This window comes from Nerophis lumbriciformis, linkage group LG04 (assembly GCF_033978685.3).
Source record: "Nerophis lumbriciformis linkage group LG04, RoL_Nlum_v2.1, whole genome shotgun sequence".
NCBI lineage: Eukaryota > Metazoa > Chordata > Actinopteri > Syngnathiformes > Syngnathidae > Nerophis > Nerophis lumbriciformis.
In genome coordinates, this window is record NC_084551.2 from 44,466,187 (window position 1) to 44,487,540 (window position 21,354).

The window sequence follows — 21,354 nt, forward strand, 5'->3', positions numbered from 1 at the left end:
GTGCTATGCGAGGTCCATGCTGCACATTTTGCAGGAAACGGTCTTCTTTGAAGTCTTTAAAGTAAAGTGTTCCCAAACTTTTGACGACATAGGTCGTACACTTTTCTCCATTGAAGCAATGACCTCAAGATGTTTCTCCGCTGAACTCCGCCATTTTTCGAATGTTTCCAGGCAAAGGAGACTGCGTGGTCATGTGCATGACACGTCGTTGGCTGGCTTACTGCCACCTCGTGAGACGTAGCCGCAGCGCATGCGCATAGCATAGATCCAACGAATCGATGACTAAATTAATCGCCAACTCTTTTTATAATCGATTTTAATCGATTTAACCGATTAAATGTTGCAGCCCTAATATATATAACTACATACCTGTAAGATTAGCTACAAAAGCTAGCATGCTAATGTTAGCATACTTTCAGGTAACAAAAAATATGACTTAAGTCAGTGTATACCTGTAAAAGGAGCTACACAGGTTAGCATGTTTACATAACAACAGGTAGAATGAGTCAAGTACCAAATATGTGACTCTGGAGGTGTCGACCCACAAAATTAGCTCAAAAAGTGAGCATGCTAACAGTAAACATGTGTATAAAGTGTCAGACTATATAATTACATGCCTGCGAAATTTGCCGAAGAAGTTAGCATGTCAATGTTCGCATGCTTACATGCGATTGTTAGTTTGCTAACTACTGTATGCCAAAGTATATGACTAAGGTGTATAAAGTACCTGCAAAATAGCTTAAAAAGCAAGCATGCTAACAATAGCACGCTCAAGAAACCCTTTGATTTTGGAATGGTTTGATTGTGTTAGGACATGTGGAAGTAGGAGCACTTTTAATAGATGATATTTATTGAAGAGTGGGAAAGGTGGGAATTTTTTGTAAATTGTAAAATTGTTGGTTAGAATTTCCAAAATGAGTTGAATGTTTGAATCGGTTGAGAAATTTGGGATTCATTTCGACTGGGAATAAAATCTCCCGGAAAATGTAGAATTCCTGGAAATGTGGGAATATTTTTGAGAAATAAAAAAATTGTAGCGTGCATGTCATTAATAGGGATAATTATTGTTCAAATTTAAACCAATACAGTACCAAGTCCCGGTTCTTGGGAATCCATACCGGTACCTGGTATCTTTATGTGTGTCATGACTTGGACTGTGGAGTTTTTGTTTTCCCAAGATGCAAAAGGATTTGGATCGGACATGGCTTGAAGGTAAATACATTTTTAATAATAACACTCAAAAGAACAAAAGGCGCGCTCAAGGCGGATGTACAAACTTGACTAATGAAAACAAAAGACTTGCACGGGGGCAAAAAACTATGAACAATAAAAAACACTAACTGTGGCAATAATAAACAAACTTACTTGGCATGGACATGAAGTGCGCAGACGTGGACAGAGTGTGACAGGGGGCATAAATGCGAGGATAGCAGGGTGAGAAAGGCTATGACTCCAGGACGAACAACAGAAAATGAAAAGCTTAAATAACACAGACATGATTAACAACAGGTGCGTGACTCAAAACAGGTGCGTGACATGACAGGTGAAACTAATGGGTAACTATGGTGACAAGACAAGGGAGTGAAAAAGCCAGAAACTAAACAAAACATGACTAAGACAAAAACATGATTACACAGACATGACAGAACTCCCCCCTTACGGACAGATCCCAGATGTCCAAGAAAAAACTTAACAAGAGTCATGGGAGGGCGGGAGGGGGACATGGCGGTGGGTCGCCAGCCCAAGTGGCCCCGAATCCATCGAGGCATAGTCATGTGGCGGCGGCGAGTGGAACGCCGCTGCAGCAGGCGAGGTGGGCGACCCGGGACAGGCCACATCCGTGGCCGATTGGGAGGTGGGCGCACTTGGCGTGGCGGGCGACCAGGTAGCGGCCATATCCGTGGCCGACGAGGAGACAGGCGCGTCGTCATCTTTGCAGGCGTGGAAGCTCGGCGTGGCACGTCAGGCGGCGAAGCTCGGCGTGGCACGTCAGGCGGCGAAGCTCGGCGTGGCACGTCAGGCGGCGAAGCTCGGCGTGGGTCTTGGTCTTGGTCTTGGTCTTGGTCTTGGCATGGCGGGTCTTGGTCTTGGCATGGCGGGTCTTGGTCTTGGTCTTGGTGTGGGTCTTTGTCTTGGTCTTGGTGTGGGTCTTTGTCTTGGTCTTGGTGTGGGTCTTTGTCTTGGTCTTGGTGTGGGTCTTTGTCTTGGTCTTGGTGTGGGTCTTTGTCTTGGTCTTGGTGTGGGTCTTGGTCTTGGTGTGGGTCTTGGTCTTGGTCTTGGTGTGGGTCTTGGTCTTGGCATGGCGGGTCTTGGTCTTGGCATGGAGGGTCTTGGTCTTGAACTTGGCGTGGAGGGTCTTGGTCTTGGACTTGGCGTGGAGGGTCTTGGTCTTGGACTTGGCGTGGAGAGTCTTGGTCTTGGACTTGGCGTGGAGGGTCTTGGTCTTGGCGTGGAGGGTCTTGGTCTTGGCTTGGCAGTGCTTGGCGGCGCGGAGCTGGTACCGGAGCTTGGCATGATGCGGCTAGGCGTGGTGCGGGTACTGGAGTCTGCCGTGGAACTTGGCGTGGTGGAGCTGGTGCTAGCCTTGGTGCGGCGACAGGTGCTAGCCGAGGTGCAGCGACAGGTGCTAGCCGAGGTGCAGCGACAGGTGCTAGCCGTGGAGCAGCGGCAGGTGCTAGCCTTGGAGCAGCGGCAGGTGCTAGCCTTGGAGCAGCGGCAGGTGCTAGCCTTGGAGCAGCGGCAGGTGCTAGCCTTGGAGCAGCTAGCCGTGGTGCTAGCCTTGGAGCAGCTAGCCGTGGTGCTAGCCTTGGAGCAGCTAGCCGTGGTACTAGCCGTGGAGCAGGTGGAGGTGGCCTAGCTGGGGGTTGCGGCTTGGCAGGTCGGAAGACTGGTGAGGGCGGTCGTGCTGGAGGCTGTGGCTTGACGGGTCGGAAGACTGGTGAGGGCGGTCGTGCTGGAGGCTGTGGCTTGACAGGTCGGAAGACTGGTGGTGGCGGCCGTGCTGGAGGCTGTGGCTCGGCATGGTGATGCCGAGCCACCCCACCAACACAGCCCCCGACCCCAGCCCCCCTCTCAAGGGGCGGATACCAGACGCGCTCCCTGCGGTCTGGAACTCTCTGTAGGGGTGGGCGGAGGAGGGCAGAAACTTCCCCATTAAATTGTCCAAATTGTCTTTTTTGTACCTGTGTTTTTGTGGGTGAAAAATTTTTTTTTTGTGACTTGGGCGTGACTTGAGTCCTGGGGGGCGGGCATGAAATTTGGGTGGCTTGTCTTGACAGGATCTAATGTTCAAAATCATATTTTGGTAGTGTTGAATCATGGTCATGGGATTGGAGTCTTTTGCTGGAGGTGAGTGATCAAAAGAAAAAGAGTTGGAAAAAAAATCCTGGTCTGTGACGTCATTTTGGAGCTGCGGAGCTGGCAGCAGCCTGCTTCCGCCCGGAGTGGGAGGAGCCTGCGGGAGCGCTGCGTGCGGTCTGCTCGCCTTCCCTGACGTCCTCTGTCTGGAGCGGCGCTTCCGGGATTGCGGTGACGCAGCCTCGTCCTCGGACCAAATGGAGCTAATAGGAATAAGCTTCCCATTTGGCCCCCACGTCAGGTCTCGCTCCGCCATGGCTCCTAACGACTCCCAACTTCCTTCTTCGACCAAATTCTTTGCGGGAAAGCGATTAGCTGGAGTCATAATGTCATGACTTGGACTGTGGAGTTTTTGTTTTCCCAAGATGCAAAAGGATTTGGATCGGACATGGCTTGAAGGTAAATACATTTTTAATAATAACACTCAAAAGAACAAAAGGCGCGCTCAAGGCGGATGTACAAACTTGACTAATGAAAACAAAAGACTTGCACGGGGGCAAAAAACTATGAACAATAAAAAACACTAACTGTGGCAATAATAAACAAACTTACTTGGCATGGACATGAAGTGCGCAGACGTGGACAGAGTGTGACAGGGGACATAAATGCGAGGATAGCAGGGTGAGAAAGGCTATGACTCCAGGACGAACAACAGAAAATGAAAAGCTTAAATAACACAGACATGATTAACAACAGGTGCGTGACTCAAAACAGGTGCGTGACATGACAGGTGAAACTAATGGGTAACTATGGTGACAAGACAAGGGAGTGAAAAAGCCAGAAACTAAACAAAACATGACTAAGACAAAACATGATTACACAGACATGACAATGTGTTAATATAAATAATTTTTGGTAAGAAAATCAAACTTTTTATTGCAACGTTTAAAAATGAGCTGATTTGTTATATGTTGTTTCATTATCGCATTTCAGAGTATAATTTGCAGTTATGACAGTAGGTTGCAATTACAGTTGCGAGTCGCAGATGTTAGATTGGCAGTGATGCATAGTTTATGGTGTGGTGGTCATTTCAGTCTTGGCTGTCTGTTGTGCCCTATAAAGTGTATATACTGTAAGTATTGTACTTATTGTGCACCGGCTGTTTGATTGTAACTTGCATCTCAGTTGTAGTTTGTTTTTTTGAAATTCACTGTAAAGTCGCTAATGCTAATCAGTAGGATGTTGATGGCACAGCCAAAGTATATTAGCATCAAGCTAGCGCATTTTTGGAAAAGTGTAGCCTTACTTAACGTACGTTGGAGTTGTTTTGTGAGTCCATTTTCTTTGTTGGCATTGGAAATTGCAACATTACCTACAGGGTTAGTTTGGCTGAGTCCGACCGGGCGTGACGTCACCTGCAACCCAGGTACTGAAAATAGCACCCCTCACGACCCTGAAAGGGACAAGCGGTAAGAAAATGGATGGATGGAGGGTACCTGTCCCTAGTTGGGAATTAGACTTTTACTTGATTTATTACATGCTGGGAACACCAGGAAATTGTGGAATGTCAATGAAATGGACAAATTGAAGTAGCTTGTCTGTGTTTTCTACCTGAACAGACGCCTGGCTATTAAAGGCTCTCAATAAAGCGTCCGGTTTGAAATATTGACACAGTTCGCGGCATCCTGAGGTCATAGGTCGTTATGCAACAACTTTTCAATAACCCTCCTGTGCAAACTTTTCAACACAACATTCTTTGTCCCCGCCAGAGCAATAGTCGCAGGGTCCAGCAAGTCGTCAGGCACCTGCGAGGCCAGCTGGACCAGGCGGAGGACCGCATCAGAACCTTGGAGGCTGAGCTGAAGCCGAGGTCGGCTGAGGTCAGCGGCACAGAGGATCGGACGCACGTAAGCGCTACGTTTTGTCGATGAATTTAAACGCTGCCTGCCTGCCGAGTTCTGGTAACTGTCGTGTGTTTGCTCTGCAGCAAGGGTGTGGCGTCTTTCTGCTCTTTTATATGTGAGGATCAAAAACACACACGCAGTGGAATCTTGCCGGACTGGCAGAGTTTGCCCTGGGCCCAGCAGTCAGGATATTATTAACCAGGACAAAAGAGGCATTCACATGACTGGAGGGCAGCTCGTTGTCAGTTAGAAAGTATTTACACAACTTGCAGACACAGGCTTGAACGAGTTGGAAAACCGCCGCTGTGGTTTGTATTGCAGACTTACAGCGGATGAGTATTTGCGTTAAAAGCCGTATTAACATGGCATCATTCGGCGCAGGGGTATCCAAATTGCAGCCCCGGGGGCCATTTGCGGGCCGCAGCTAATTTTTTAACGGCCCACCGCACATTCGAAAAATGCTATGAAAAGAACAAACCAAAAAAAAGTGGAATAAAAAAACTAACAGTTGAACTGTAACGACAATAAAACAAAGCTGCCATGCAGGCTGTTTTTTTTTTTTTAAAGGTGTCATTGCTCAAAAAATAATAATGAATCAAAATCATTGTTGTTATATTTATATATTATATATTATTAACCTATTCATGCCCCCAACTACTTCACATCAAATATTCCACTTTTAAATATTTTTGGGGAAAATATTGTGTATTTTGTGTGTTTGCCATATAAAAAAACTAAGTTTTCTTTGGGAAAAAAAAAGAACATAAAATAAACCTTAAAAAACTTAACTTAAAATCGACGGATAGACTTGAAGTTGATATAGAGCAGGGGTGTCCGAACTTTTTGACTGGGGGGCCGCATTGGGCCTAAAAAAAATTTGGCCGGGGTTCGGCCGACAGCATGCAAAGTAATAATATAGTAATATAATGGATATATGATTAATAATTTGTATAATTGGTTACATGTGAAACTTGCCAAGAGACATGTAACCAAAATATTAACATTGCTATATGTATACTTTTGACCCAGCAGATTTGGTCACATTTTCAGTAAACCCATAATAAATTCATAAAAGAACCAAACTGCATGAATGTTTTTTGTGACCAACAAGTATGTGCTCCAATCACAAAAAAATAAGAGTTGTACGTGTGTGTGTGTATATATATATATATATTACGTATATATATATATATATATATATATATATATATATATATATATATATATATATATATATATATATATACAGTATATATATATATATGTGTGTTTGTGTGTGTGTGTATATATATATATATATATATATATATATATATACAGTATATATATATATATGTGTGTTTGTGTGTGTGTGTATATATATATATATATATATATATATATATATATATATATATATATATATATATATATATATATATATATATATATACAGTATATATATATATGTGTGTTTGTGTGTGTGTGTATATATATATATATATATATATATATATATATATATATATATATATATATATATATATATACACAGTATATATGTGTGTGTGTGTGTGTATATATATATATATATATATATATATATATATATCCATCCATCCATTTTCTACTGCTTATTCCCTTTTGGGGTGGCGGGGGGCGCTGGAGCCTATCTCAGCTACAATCGGGCGGAAGGCGGAGTACACCCTGGACAAGTCGCCACCTCATCGCAGGGCCAACACAGATAGACAGACAACTTTCACACTCACATTCACACACTAGGGCCAATTTAGTGTTGCCAATCAACTTATCCCCAGGTGCATGTTTTTGGAGGTGGGAGGAAGCCGGAGTACCCGGAGGGAACCCACGCAGTCACGGGGAGAACATGCAAACTCCACACAGAAAGATCCCGAGCCTGGGATTGAACCCAAGACTACTCAGGAGCTTCGTATTGTGAGGCAGATGCACTAACCCCTCTTCCACCGTGCTGCCCTTATATATATATATATATATATATATATATATATATATATATATGTGTATATTTATATTTATTCAACAAAAAGACCTAAATGGCAAAACAATCTGGGTTCTTTTAATCGTGGCAAGAAATCCTGCACCAAGTATTCCACGTCTAACACGGTCAGAAAAAAAACAAGCTACATTATCCTTACTTGGCTCCCACCAGATCTTAAAGTGATATTGGCTGTTTGAAATCGAAACATTAAATTTTTCAAACAAGTATATCTACATAAATTAAATGATGAGTATATCTGCTCAAGGTAAATTATGTGTATAATTAAGATAATAATGATAATAATTATTCCAAACACAAAATTACCCCTGGATAAATTCAGATTATCAAATCAAATCAAATCAACTTTATTTATATTAAAATACACTTACATAACCAATATGGCCTCTTTATGCGTTAATTTCCTACAGAAAATAATTGCCTGTAATTAGTAAGGATGTGAATCTTAGAACAACTCACGATTCAATTCCATTCTTCGAATCAACCCGTTTATTGATTCAAACCGATTTTCGCAATATACTATTTCGTATAAAACTTCTAATAGAACCTTTTCAAGACAGGTTACAGGTTACCAAAGCTCCTCTTGGCTGATTTTGTGATAGATAAATGAAAAACCCCCGAAAAAAAACAAATGTAAAACAATGTATTCTCAAAAAAATATAGTTTTTGAAAATTATGAATCGATCCAGAATTGAAATAATCAGGATTCGGATGTGATTCTATTTTTTTCTAGCCGCTCTACAAATGAGCACTGGGTCGAAAAACATTGGTATTAACAGCTGTGGCTGTAGGCAACCTCCCCAGTCTCATTTGAAGCATCATGTGTCATTTGAAACATATGTACGGCTTCAGAACAGCGCCAAAACATACCTGCGTTTGAAAACACACTCTGCATGTGCAGACTCTGTTTACGCTCGCAATGTGTCTTTCTATTTCTCTACGCGCATGACGTATCTGGTAACGCCCCCCCCCCCCCCTCCCCCAATCGCCTCCCCCCCTTTCTGATTGGCAGTGTTTGGAAAATTAATTTTAAAAACTAGTTACAGTTCCGCATTCCTTTGCCAAAAAAGTTTTTTTTAATTATTAACGGAATTACTCTTTAATACATTAGTTACAAATGATTCCGTTACTTTTATAAAAAAATAAAAATAAACTTAAAATATCTGGCATATGCAGTTGAAAGGCGTTTCATGAAAGCAAGAGTGTAGGAGTGTGTGCCTTTTTAAAAGGCGTGTCTGCTTAATAGGTGACGTGTGACAACAGCGAGGTAGACTGACAGCGCAACATTTATTCAGGTGTGTATGTTAGCCCCTGCCGGACGGCAGCTCTTTTTTTCACTGGATTGTGTTACTTTTGCCTAATAAAAAGATTGAATGTGCTTCGGTGGCTGTCTTGTCTCCTTGGCGACAAACAGGGTACTATAGGATTGCAAGCTTGTCACTTCAATCTTTGATTTGTTGGTTGTTATTCCCTCGTAGTGGTAGTAGTAGTAGTAGTAGTAGTGTGTGTATGTGTTGTTTGCTGTGTGATGTTGCCTCTTCCTATTTATTGTCAAGTTCATTTTAGTGTGGTGCTGGTTGTTTGCAGTAGTAAAAACGTTCTTCCTGTATTGAACTTGATGTGCTTCTGACGCTGTGTTGCTGACATGAAACCACATCAAAAGTAGTGTGTCATGTAACATCAAACGTATTGATAAAAGTAAATAATTAGATTGCTTGTTTTATTCCGAACACTTCTGATTGGTCACTTTAAACGCCTACTGTCTCCAAGTTGAGCCAAATGGAGGCGGAGTAAGGCTGTTCATCATGGCGGTGGGGTTGGTGTGATCCACTCAGTGAAAAATGAGACCACATCAGACAACATTTAAATATAGTCTGTTCCTCAACGTACCTTATTTTCCTCAAACATGTGGATCCTCCTCTGCCACGGATTGGCTCTGACCAGAAGATGGTAGATGTTTAAAGGGGACCTATTATGCAAAACCAACTTTTTTTACCTATTGGTACCTACTGTTGTGTATTTGAGATCAGTATACATCCTGAAAATGTGAAATCAAACCATGGAACAATTGCGGAGATATTTATGAAATAATCTTGCCTTCATTAATACTTTCGGGAAACAAGCTGTTTGAAAATTGCCTAATTAGTGATTTTTTTGCCATTGGTGTCGTCAGCAGATTATCTATAAAGGGTATGAATTTACCCAAAATGGGCAGCACGGTGGACCAGGGGTTAGTGCGTATGCCTCACAATACGAAGGTCCTGGGTTCAATCCTGCGCTCGGGATCTTTCTGTGTGGAGTTTGCATGTTCTCCCCGTGACTGCGTGGGTTCTTTCCGGGTACTCCGGCTTCCTCCCACCTCCAAAGACATGCACCTGGTGATAGGTTGATTGGCAACACTAAATTGGCCCTAGTCTGTGAATGTGAGTGTGAATGTTGTCTGTCTGTGTTGGCCCTGTGATGAGGTGGCGACTTGTCCAGGGTCTACCCCGCCTTCCACCCGAAGCAGCGGAGATAGGCTCCAGCACCACTCGCGACCCCGAACGGGACAAGCGGTAGAAAATGGATGGATGGAATTTACCCAAAATGCTTCGCTAGAGTCCGCCATAGTCAGACAATGTAGTCAATAAACGCCTCCTTTTTCTCTAGCCTCTTGTGGGGCAGACTGGCTCGTACATGCACATTCATCCTCCGCTGTTGCCATTTCTAATACAAAGTAGCGCATATTTCTAACTTATATCTGACAGTAGTCTCGCAACAGAAGCGCTAAAAACTACAACACAGATGGCGGGGAGAAGAAAACGCAGTTGAAGTGGAGGCAAGTAAATAAGAGTGCCCATAAAACGGGGTACCCGTTTTGAGAAAAAGAGAAAGACACATCACGATAGCTAAACGACGCAGCAAAATTAGTCCACGCACACGCAGAGTGTGTTTTTTATGGCCAAGAATTTTGGCACTGCTCTGATGCCATAGGCATCCAGCAGCTCTGTATGCACTTTCAAATGTGGCTTACCAACCCTTGGTGGGAAAGTCCTTTTTATTGCACTGTTGTTGACAATCAGCGCTATTTTTGTTCAAATCACCCCAAACGTGTTGCATTCGTTTGTGCTGCAAACATTTTTGGTCTATTATAGTTTTTAAGTTATTTAATGTTTTATGGTTTTATGTTATTAATGTGTAATTAACCTGTTATTAATCATAACTAGACCCACCCCCCAAACTTACCCCATTTGTTTCTGCTACGTTTGTGCTGCAAAACTTTTTGGTCTAATTAACATAGTTTTTATGTTAACATATCATGGTTTTATGTTATTACGGTGTAATTAATGTTAATGTTAATTAATGCTATTATGTTTTTTAAGTTATTAACATTTTGTGATTCATCTGTGTGAAGTTGGCCTGCCCCGCCTTGTCCAAATCCCTCCAAACCTGTCCCAATTTTTTGTGCTGCAAAAAGTTTTGTTTGTTTAATAGTTTTCACCTCTCTTTTTTTTTTTGCCTCCTAGTTTCTGCTGGAGGAAAATGGCACCTCCCTGCTGCCTCACCTAGCCTGCTCCCTGCACAGCCGCGACCGTCTAATCCAGGTGAGCGATGAGAACGGACAGGTTGACTGACTCAATACTCTGTGGAATGTCGTTTGTTGGCGGAGTTGCGTTCGCTACCTTTAACGGCTAGCAACCTCGCGTGTGACATGCCGGAATGCTGCAACGATGAAAGATGTCCTGTCATGAAAATGATTAGCCACGTGAAAAATTGCAGTCTTGCCTCTTTCCTGACTGACAGAACTCTAATGTACTTAATTATTTGGTGCATGTGTGTGTGTGTTTCCACCCTCAGGAGTGCATGGCTGTGATCAGAAGAGTGTGTCTGGAGGGGGGAGGCAGCGGAGGGGTCGCCCTCGCTGACGAAATCGCCAACAAACTGAGCGAGAACCTGAAAGAAATCCTCAGTGAGGAGAAGGTTAGTGGAAACAATAACTGGACGTCACAAAACTTGTAAACCCATACTTGCCAACCTTGAGACCTCCGATTTCGGGAGGTGGGGGGGGGGGGCTTGGTCGGGGGGCGTGGTTAAGAGGGGAGGAGTATATTTATAGCTAGAATTCTCCAAGTCAAGTATTTCATATATATATATATATATATATATATATATATATATATATATATATATATATATATATATATATATATATAAGAAATACTTGACTTTCAGTGAATTCTAGATATATTTATATATATATATATATATATATATATATATATATATATATATATATATATATATATATATATATATATATATATATATATATATATATATATGAGAAATACTTGAATTTCAGTGTTCATTTATTTACACATATACACACACATAACACTCATCTATCTACTCATTGTTGAGTTAAGGGTTGAATTGTCCATCCTTGTTCTATTCTCTGTCACTATTTTTCTAACCATGCTCTCTGATTATGCATTCTGCTTCGTCTCCTTGTTGTGTGCGCAGTTGTGCACTGCACTCTCTAAAAGCCGTAGATGTTATTGTCACATATGCATGTACAGTAGATGGCAGTATTGTCCTGTTTAAGAGTGTCACAACATTGCTGTTTACGGCAGACGAACTGCTTTACGGTAGACGAAAACGTGACTGCTGTTGTTGTGTGTTGTTGCCGCGCTGGGAGGACGTTAATGAAACTGCCTAACAATAAACCCACATAAGAAACCAAGAACTCGCCCTCGATCATTCTACAGTTATAACGTGATTGGGCAGGCACGCTGTTTTTATTGTGGGAAAGCGGACGTGAAAACAGGCTGTCGACACGTCACTCAGGTCTGCATGGAGCTGGAGGGGGCGTGGCCTCCAGCTCCGCCTGAATTTCGGGAGATTTTCGGGAGGAAATTTGTCCCGGGAGGTTTTCGGGAGAGGCGCTGAATTTCGCGAGTCTCCCGGAAAATCCGGGAGGGTTGGCAAGTATGTGTAAACCATTCCTCCGTTCACTGGGCCCCTGCTGGCCTGCAAATCACCTGCACGCCGCTGTCTTACTGCCACTTTGCTGACTTTGTGGATTATTTCCACTCCTTCTGTTTGAGGCGGGGGCTATCATTTATGACACGTGTCAAATTCAAGGCAAGTCAGCCAAGTCTGGTCCGCCATGTTATTTTAAAAGCTTGGAAATAATATGTGTTAATAAAGTACTTTATCTTTTCTTCTTAAATATATTTGTTCTTTCCAGTTTGACATTAAAATATATATGTACTGCATGCAGCTGCATATCTTCTCAACATAAATTATGCTTAATAAGGCAAACAAAATATTATGTTATCATACAATCTAAAACATTTTTTGTTAAAATGAATATAAAAACTTAAATATCTGCTTGACTTATGATTTCAACACAAGTTATCCATCATATTGAACACTGTAAAAATGACAATAGGCAAACGGTAAAATTCTGACGACCGAGATGCCTTTTTTTTTTTTTACCGTAAAAACAACTTTGGTACTGTTTTTCCATATACAGTAAAACATAACCATGGATTTTACGATGAAAAATTGGCAGCTTTATTGCATGAATTTTACCGTAGAAAACAATGTAACTGTTTTTCCACCGAATTTACAGTAATACTCTGTACAAAAAAACACCGCAAATTTTATGGTAAAATTCTGGAAACTACGATGCCTGTTTTTTGCAGTGAAATGTAAATTTTTTTTTTATTTTTTTTTACAGCTTATGTAAAAAATTGTATACATACAGTACAGGCCAAAAGTTTGGACACGCCTTCTCATTCAATGCGTTTTCTTTATTTTCATGACTACATACATTGTAGATTGTCACTAGTTAGGATTTATTAAAAAAGGCATATGTGTTCTTGTATTACATACGGATTGTGAATGATAGACAAAATTCCAAAAAAGTCTAGATCCCCTGTAAGAGTGAATTTATTTCAGCAATTGGATCAAAAACGGGTCGATGCCGACAACCGTAAATATTAAATACGGTCAATATTTAGGAACAAAACTCCTAATGTATGTAGGGAACACTGACACCTAATGGGTCATTGCTGCATGATTTGTGATACGACACAGAAAGTAGCCAATCAGAAAGCTAAGAAAAAGTATTGCAGTTACTTTATTGAGAACATAGCAGATTATAAAGTCCGTGTTCAAGCTGTCTCCATGATTTTTCCAGTCTTTTTTTTTTCTTTAAATTGCGATTTCTCTCCAGGCAAACAGACTAACAGGCCGTTGTCTAGTTAGTTTGCTATCATCTTGACTCCAAAGTTTATGGGTGGGTTTTAAATAAACCTGATTAAAGGAACAAGTGATATTTTTTATTTTGGGGCTGATCCGGATTCTTTTTTTCTACCTTACCTTACGTTTATGTTACGCGGCTGAACTTCTTTTTTTGTGTATTGCCAGCGGCCCTGCTTCCACCCACAGAGACAAAGAGAGTGGATTACTGGCAAGAGGCTTTACTTGGTTTAGTTCATCCCGCTATAGATAGCTCAAAAAGTTACCGGCAGATTTGGATTGAACTTTCAGGAAATGCCAGAAATGGGATATGGAACAAGCGATTAGATTTTTTGAGTGCTGATTCGGATCACCGTTTGGATTCAGAATTTTTCATGTCATTTTCTTTATAAATCATTGTTTGGAGCATCTTGATTACACAGACTTATCTGGTGTTTTCAAATACATGATTGCCCCAAGGTTCCATAATTGTTTGTCATTCAATTGTTCCAGAAATAACTGATAACATGTACACAAGAAAAGTGACATATTTTTGCAATATTCAGTCTGTAATTACAATTGTATGTGTGTCATTTTCGAACTTGTAGAATTTGCGTGCAACAAATCTGATATGTGACCATTTTTTCCACAGGCTGCTATGAAGAGTTTGGTATCTGAATTGGCTGAGCAGGAAAAGCGTCTGGAGGAAGATGTATCCTCACTGAGGAGGGCGGCAGGAGACCGCGAGAGAGACCTTGACACCCTAAACATGGTGCTGCAGGGCAACCAGGACATTATCAACGTGAGCGCGCTCTCAAAGGGCACCAACTTTTCATACCTATTGACACCTGTTTTTGTGTGTTTAAGATCTGCATAAGTCCCGAAAATTTGAAATAGCGGAGATGTCTTGTAATACAAAAAAATCTTGCCTTCCCTCATACTTCCTCCAAACGAGCTTTTTAGAATTTGCCCGATTTGTGACATTTTTTCAAATTGAGACGTCAGCGGATAACTCTTCAGGTAGAGATCTACCTGAAGAGCTTTGCGCGAGTCCGCCATTATAGTAATAGTAGTACCGTAGTCAATAAGTTCCTTCTTTTTTTCTATCCTCTTGTTGTGGGGCAGACTGGCTCGTACATGCACATGCATCCTCCAATGTTGCCATTTCTAATGCAAAGTAGCGTACAGTTCTCACTGAAATCTATCAGTAGACTCGCTTTGGAAGCGCTAAAGACTACAATTTTGAAGACGGGGAGAAGACACAGCCATAGTGGAGGCATGTAAGTAAGCCTGCCCACATAACGGCACGTCCTGAAGAGCATAATTGCCAACCCTCCCGATTTTCCCGGGAGACTCCCGAATTTCAGTGCCCCTCCCGAAAATCTCCCGGGGCAACCATTCTCCCGTTTTTCTCCCGATTTCCACCCGGACAACAACATTGGGGGCGAGCCTTAAAGGCACTGCCTTTAACATCCTCTACAACCTGTCGTCACGTCCGCTTTTCCTCCATACAAATAGCGTGCCGGCCCAGTCACATAATATATGCGGCTTTTGCACACACATAAGTGAATTCAAGGCATACTCGATCAACAGTCATACAGGTTACACTGAGGGTGGCCGTATACTTTAACACTGTTACAAATATGCGCCACACTGTGAACCCACACCAAACAAGAATGACAAACACATTTCGGGAGAACATCCGCACCGTAACACAACATAAACGCAACAGAACAAATACCCAGAACCCCTTGCAGCACGAACTCTTCCGGGACGCTACAATATACACCCCCGCTACCACCACCCCCCCCCGAAAAGACTGTCAGAAAGCGGCTTGAAGACATTATGTAAAACATAATCTATGCAACATTTTGACCAAAGAACCACCATTACATGTTATGTATACCACAAGGAAGTGTTTTGTTGTAGTTTTTAGCGCTTCCATATTAAGTCTACTAACAGATATAAGTTAGAACTACATGCTAATTTGTATGAGAAATGGCAACAGCGGATGATGCATGTGCATGTTGGAGCCAGTCTGCCTGTCCGAAAAAGAAGGCGCTTATTGAATACAATGGCAGACTCCAATGGCTCTTCAGGTACATTTTTTACCAAATATGGATAAATCTCTGATGTCACCAAATGGTTCGTTTGGAGGAATTATGAAGGAAGGCAAGATTGTTTAATAAATATCTCCGCAATGTTTTTGCGGATCGATGCCCTCTAGAGCAGGGGTCCCCAACCTATTTTCCACCAGGGACCGGTTTAATGTATGCATTATTTTCAGGGACCGGCTTTCCACGTGTGGCAGATAAAAACAGCAAAAAAATGAATAAAATAGAATAGAAAGTACTTTATTGAACCCTGGGGGAAATTCAGCACCACAGTTCGCTCACAATAGACAATAAATACTATACAGCATTATTCACATGTGAATAATATAAATATATTATACATATATTCTACATTTAAGTGCAGTCAAGAAGGAACATATGCATCATAAAATGAGCATGAAAAATCAGCTCACCATAACGCTGAAGTAATGAGAGCACTGGACGGGTTTCTTTGCGGAGAGATGGTCCCCGGCACGTTGATGGCATATACTATATACCAGTGTCTCTTAACCATAGGGCCCAATGTTGGGCCGCAAGCGCCCCCTACAATGTAATGCAAGTGGGATTTTTTTTGTGGTACTTAGTTGTAATACACTTTTCCACCACTTGTGACAGTAATGACAATATAAAACAAACCGAAGGAGTGTGGCGAGAATGTCAGAGAAATTTCTTAAGCGCAAAAACTATAACTAAAGTGGTGAAGCTGTATTTTCATTTGCACTTTAATTTTATTGACAGTTTAATTAAGAAACATTTATTACTAATTTAGTTTATTTATTTTAGCACAACATAATACATATTGTATGTAAATTTTACATTATTTTTACTAATAAGCCTGACCTAAGCCCAAGGTTTATTTGTTAAATTAATAATAATCTTTCTGATCAACACACTTTTATATCACTTTACAAGGTAGTAAACAAGGTAGGTTAGATATAATTATTGAATATGATTAAAATCAAGAGTAAGATTACTAATTCAGTGTTAATATTGGAGTGGCCGGGCCCCTCTGTAGTGGAAAAGTTGGGTCCTGAGGTCAAACAGGTTAAGAACCCCTGCTATATAGATGGAAATTAGCCTTTGGCTACAATCTTCACATTAACAATTTATATGTTCATTAATATGCATTACTGTACTATAATTAAATGGTGACTTCCTATCAGGAGTTGTAATATACATCTATTAACAAGCTTATTGGTGTGTTTAGCGGGACAGGCGAAAGTGAAGTTGGAGAAAATGTGGTAGTTTATAAATTAATTAATGTTTCTGTGCGGCCCGGTAGCAAATGCGTCACGGAACGGTACCGGTCCACGGACCGGTAGTTTGGGACTACTACTCTAGAGGACGGAACGACCCAAGGTCCTATGATAAAGCTTCCATAGCCTAATTTAACCATTTAGGACTTAAGCTGAACCCAAATACACAACAGCAGGTACCAAAAAAATTGTTGGTTTTGCATAACAGGTCCCCCTTCAAAGGGGAACTGCACTTTTTCGTTTAAAATCATTATGAAAGACATGACGACGGGTGGATTTTTTTTAATGCATTATAAATAGTAATTAAACGTAAATAAAAACCAGCTGAAAGCGGAGCTAATGGGAGGTCCTCTATTCCGCCTATAAAATGAATAAAAAAACATCCAAAAAGAGCCACCAATACTCCATTTACATATTGTGACTTGAATATTAGCCAAGTGTTAGTGATATTGTTATTTTAAGTGCTAACGCAGACAAATTATTTATAGCTACGCCATGATCACAAGCTTGTATGGTGATGTTTACATCCTCGAGTGGTCTGCTGCTCCCTCGCTTCCTGTAAGTTTATCCTAGATCATAAATCATGCCTCTCACCTGGACATGAGATGTCGGAGTAGGTTTTCTGACAAGTTGGTACACTTTGACAGCCAACTGGCGAGGACGACACGGAAAGACACTTGTTCCCACCCACCCCGTTTCTTTGTGGAGATTATGAGTCATTCTTCATCTAAATGGGAATATATGAACAGTCTAGCTGTCTGCATCCTAATGACAGCAGACCGTGTACAGTATGTTATGTTTTACTGTTTTTGTAGTCTCTCAAGAAATCTGCAGTGAGTAATAATCAGTCATGTTGTTAAAAAAATAAAAAGCGGCCGTCGTGATGCGATTTTGAAGTTAATATTTAAAATGATCAAAATACGTAAATTTTACATCTTATTATAAATGTGCCTGTTACGACATTACATATATACTCATGTATGTAAAACCTCTATGGAGGTGTTTGGATGTTTTTAAGGGCTTTAAAGGCAGAATAGAGCGGCCTCCATAAGCTCCATTGTAAGCAGACTTTTGATGAAATGTATTTAATATTTAGAATGCATTAAAAGAAAAAAATCCACCCGTCATTATGACTTTCATAATGATTGTGAGCAACAGGCAAAATAAAAAATGTGCAGTCCCCTTTAAGACTCCAACAAATCACTTCATTGGAGGTTTTTGGTGTCCATTGTCGTTCATTTTGTCCCACCAGGGTCTTCGTGTGGCTCTGGATGAAAAGGAGCATTTCCTGCAGGAGGTGGAGAAGGAGAGGGCGGTGTGGAGGCAGCGGGACAGGGCCCTTGCTGCCACTATGCAAGAGAAGGAGACGCTCGTCCACATCCTCAAGGTGGAGCTAGAGAGCTGTCAGAAAGATGTTCTGGTAAGAAAAGAAAAAAAAGAATGTATATATATATTTTTTTTTACATCAAATTGATGTCTTGTTACCATGATGACCTATCTTGTTCCTCCAGGCTCTGTCTGATTCTGTGATTGGCCAAGGTTTGCCAGGGGGCGGAGCTGAGGCGTCCCTGGCTTCACAGCTGAGGGAGAAGCAGAGTCACCTTGCTGCCTTGTTGGCGGAGAGGGAGGGACACAGTGCTACCTTGTGCCAGGAGGTCACCAAGTTCACCGCCGCTCTGCAGGAGTACCAGACCGTCGTTCAGGTCCGACACGCTTTCCAGTGCAGTAAAGGGGAACCTCGATTTACAAACTTAACTGGCTCTTGAACGGGGTTCGTAAATTGAAAAATGCGTACAGTGAAGCGAATATCTCTATAAGAAAGAATGTAAATATAAATAATTGGTTCCAGCTTTGACAAAAGTCCATATTTTAGTGAAGGTGTGTACACTTTAACGCAATATAAATTACTATAAAGTACTTTATATCAAACCATCAAAAGGGTTATGAATTACCTATCTCTTAATTAACAAGCCAAAACAACAGCTGAACTGTGCTGTATGCGCTGCTTTGCCGTGGCACACACACAGAAAACTATTTTGGTGTCCTTACAAACGATCAGAAATCACAAAAATCCTTCACTTTAACAACCATTTTGCTACAATATTAAACGTTTAAAAAAGAAAAATCCACTCACAGTACATAAAGCTGATCGGCAAAGTCCTCTCGGGAGTTGCTCCTCAAGGAGCTGACGAAGATAGAGAATAGGCATCTGAGGTGCGGGGGGAGGGCGTATGTGTGCGGGATTGAAAGAGGGGATGCTGAACGAGAGAAAGTTCTATACCCTGCTGTGAAATAAGTCCGCTTTTGGCATCATTTTACAAAGGTCTGTTCTCATCACAATTAAAACCTTGCTGTGGGTTGAATTGGAAGGCAACCGCGCTTCCGAGCCACACCCGCTGGATTAAAGATATTCTTTATTTCCCTCAAACTAGAAAAGACTAGGCTGACATTGAATGGTGGTTCTGTGAAGTTTCGGGAAGTATGGGGTTGTTTCCTCAAATATGTAAATGAGACTGATCTCCAGCTTGGCCCCGATTGAGACGTGGTTAAATCGTGGGTGATTGATGAGCCTTTTCTTTGCTTTTGTGTATTGCTGCTCCATGTTGAGGCCATTCGGAAGTGCAGTTGCCTGTGGCTTTATATCAATATTTGCTTGTACTTGTTTGCCATCCATCCATCCATTTTCTACCGCTTGTCCCTTTTCGGGGTTGCGGGGGGTGCTGGAGCCTATTCCAGTTGCATTTGGGCGGAAGGCGGGGTACACCCTGTCTTGACTGATTTTTATTTATCTATTTATTTTGGGCAGCACGGTGGAAGAGGGGTTAGTGCATCTGCCTCACAATACGAAGGTCCTGAGTAGTCTCGGGTTCAATCCCGGGCTCGGGATCTTTCTGTGTGGAGTTTGCATGTTCTCCCCGTGACTGCGTGGGTTCCCTCCGGGTACTCCGGCTTCCTCCCACTTCCAAAGACATGCACCTGGGGATAGGTTGATTGGCAACACTAAATTGGCACTAGTGTGTGAGTGTGAGTGTAAATATTGTCTGTCTATCTGTGTTGGCCCTGCGATGAGGTGGCGACTTGTCCAGGGTGTACCCCGCCTTCCGCCCGATTGTAGCTGAGATAGGCTCCAGAGCCCCCCGCGACCCCAAAAGGGAATAAGCGGTAGAAAATGGATGGATGGATATTTATTTTTTGAGTGGGGGGGTGCATTTGATTTGTATTGTATTGTATTTCTGTTAACCGTTTTGTCAAAGAAAAAAAAACAGTGAACAACAACAACAAAAACTTGCTGTGGTAGGAAGCCGGCTTCTGCAATCTCTTCAATGGCAAGCACAAAATGGCTGCCAGCGGGAAACAAAATGAATGAATCAATGAAGCGTTCGTACACAGACACATGGTTCGCACACAGTTTGTAAACTGAAAAGCTTGTGAAAAAAAAAAAGAGGGGTTCGTAAATCGAGGTTTCACTGCACTGTATACCTCCATCTTGTTTCTTTTCATTCACGTTTCAGAGTCAGCAAGAGAACCAGACTCGGACTACGTCCTCCCTGACGGCTCAGCTCAATGACGCCAGACGGGCACTGCATGAGGAAGAGAAGCGGCGGAGGGAGGCGGACAGATTGCGACAGAACCAGCAAGAGGACGCCGAGCGAGCCGAGAGAAAACTGAGGGACAGCCTGGAGAAGAGAGACCAACTCTTAGAGGTAGAAGAACACCAAGCAAACATGTGATGTTTGTGTGAATCTGTACAAAGATGTCATTTATATGCGTGACTCAAATTGCATGTCTTCGCAAGATGTAGATGGCTGATGTCTAGTATTGAACAAGGCTTTCTCTCCTGCGTAGCAAATCCTCCATGATGCTGAAGAGCGGGACCGCCAGTTTGTGGAGCTGCAGCACAACTTGCAGAAGAAACGTGACGAGCGCATGTCGGCCGTCAAACACGCACTGTGACCTCAGGATGGCCGAGCGGTGCCGGACGTCCACTTAGCACTTTCAGCACCACCTTTTACTGCCAATAGCGTACTTACTGTATAGTGGTGGTGTGTATTTATGTGTACAGTAGTTCCGCAGCATTGCACTTAGAGCCAGGTTCAGGTACGACGCACAGGAAACTTGGAGCTGTTAGTCAGATACTGCCATTATGGAAACGCTTGATTTAAAATATTAGCACTGATTACTGTATGTACAGTCATTGATTTTTGAATGTCATTGGTCTAATTATGGAGGTAGCTGGAATTATATTAAGGCTACCTTTTTGAAATCCCTGTTAATCATATCTTCTATGAATGAGCTACTTATATCTAGTCTTTTTTTCTTTGCAGTTGTGCACCAAAATATCCTTTTTATGTACTACTTTGGTCCTCTGCTTTTAATATTTTTTATGTCTGGGCGTTTTTGTGTGTTCTCTTGTTTAAATGTAGTAGGTTGGTGATTTTGAGCTCAAGAGAATTAAACACTCTGATCCAGATTATATGGCGTTGTCTTCATTTCGTTATTTGTATTTTGTTAGGAGACTAGAAAACTCCACCCCAAATTTT

At 41.9% G+C, this 21,354-nt stretch overlaps 1 protein-coding gene across 1 annotated transcript in view; it reads left to right on the plus strand.

The window, feature by feature from the left end:
• LOC133602890 (uncharacterized) overlaps positions 1-21,277 on the plus strand; it is a 32,490-nt gene extending 11,213 nt beyond the window's left edge. Inside the window, exons 4-11 of the mRNA XM_061956074.1 lie at positions 5,067-5,204; positions 10,722-10,799; positions 11,053-11,175; positions 14,096-14,245; positions 18,066-18,233; positions 18,325-18,516; positions 20,326-20,517; positions 20,660-21,277. Coding sequence (XP_061812058.1) covers positions 5,067-5,204; positions 10,722-10,799; positions 11,053-11,175; positions 14,096-14,245; positions 18,066-18,233; positions 18,325-18,516; positions 20,326-20,517; positions 20,660-20,767 — 1,149 coding nt within the window. The 3' untranslated portion in view covers positions 20,768-21,277. The remainder of the gene's footprint in view (positions 1-5,066; positions 5,205-10,721; positions 10,800-11,052; positions 11,176-14,095; positions 14,246-18,065; positions 18,234-18,324; positions 18,517-20,325; positions 20,518-20,659) is intronic.
• Positions 21,278-21,354: the final 77 nt, after the last annotated feature.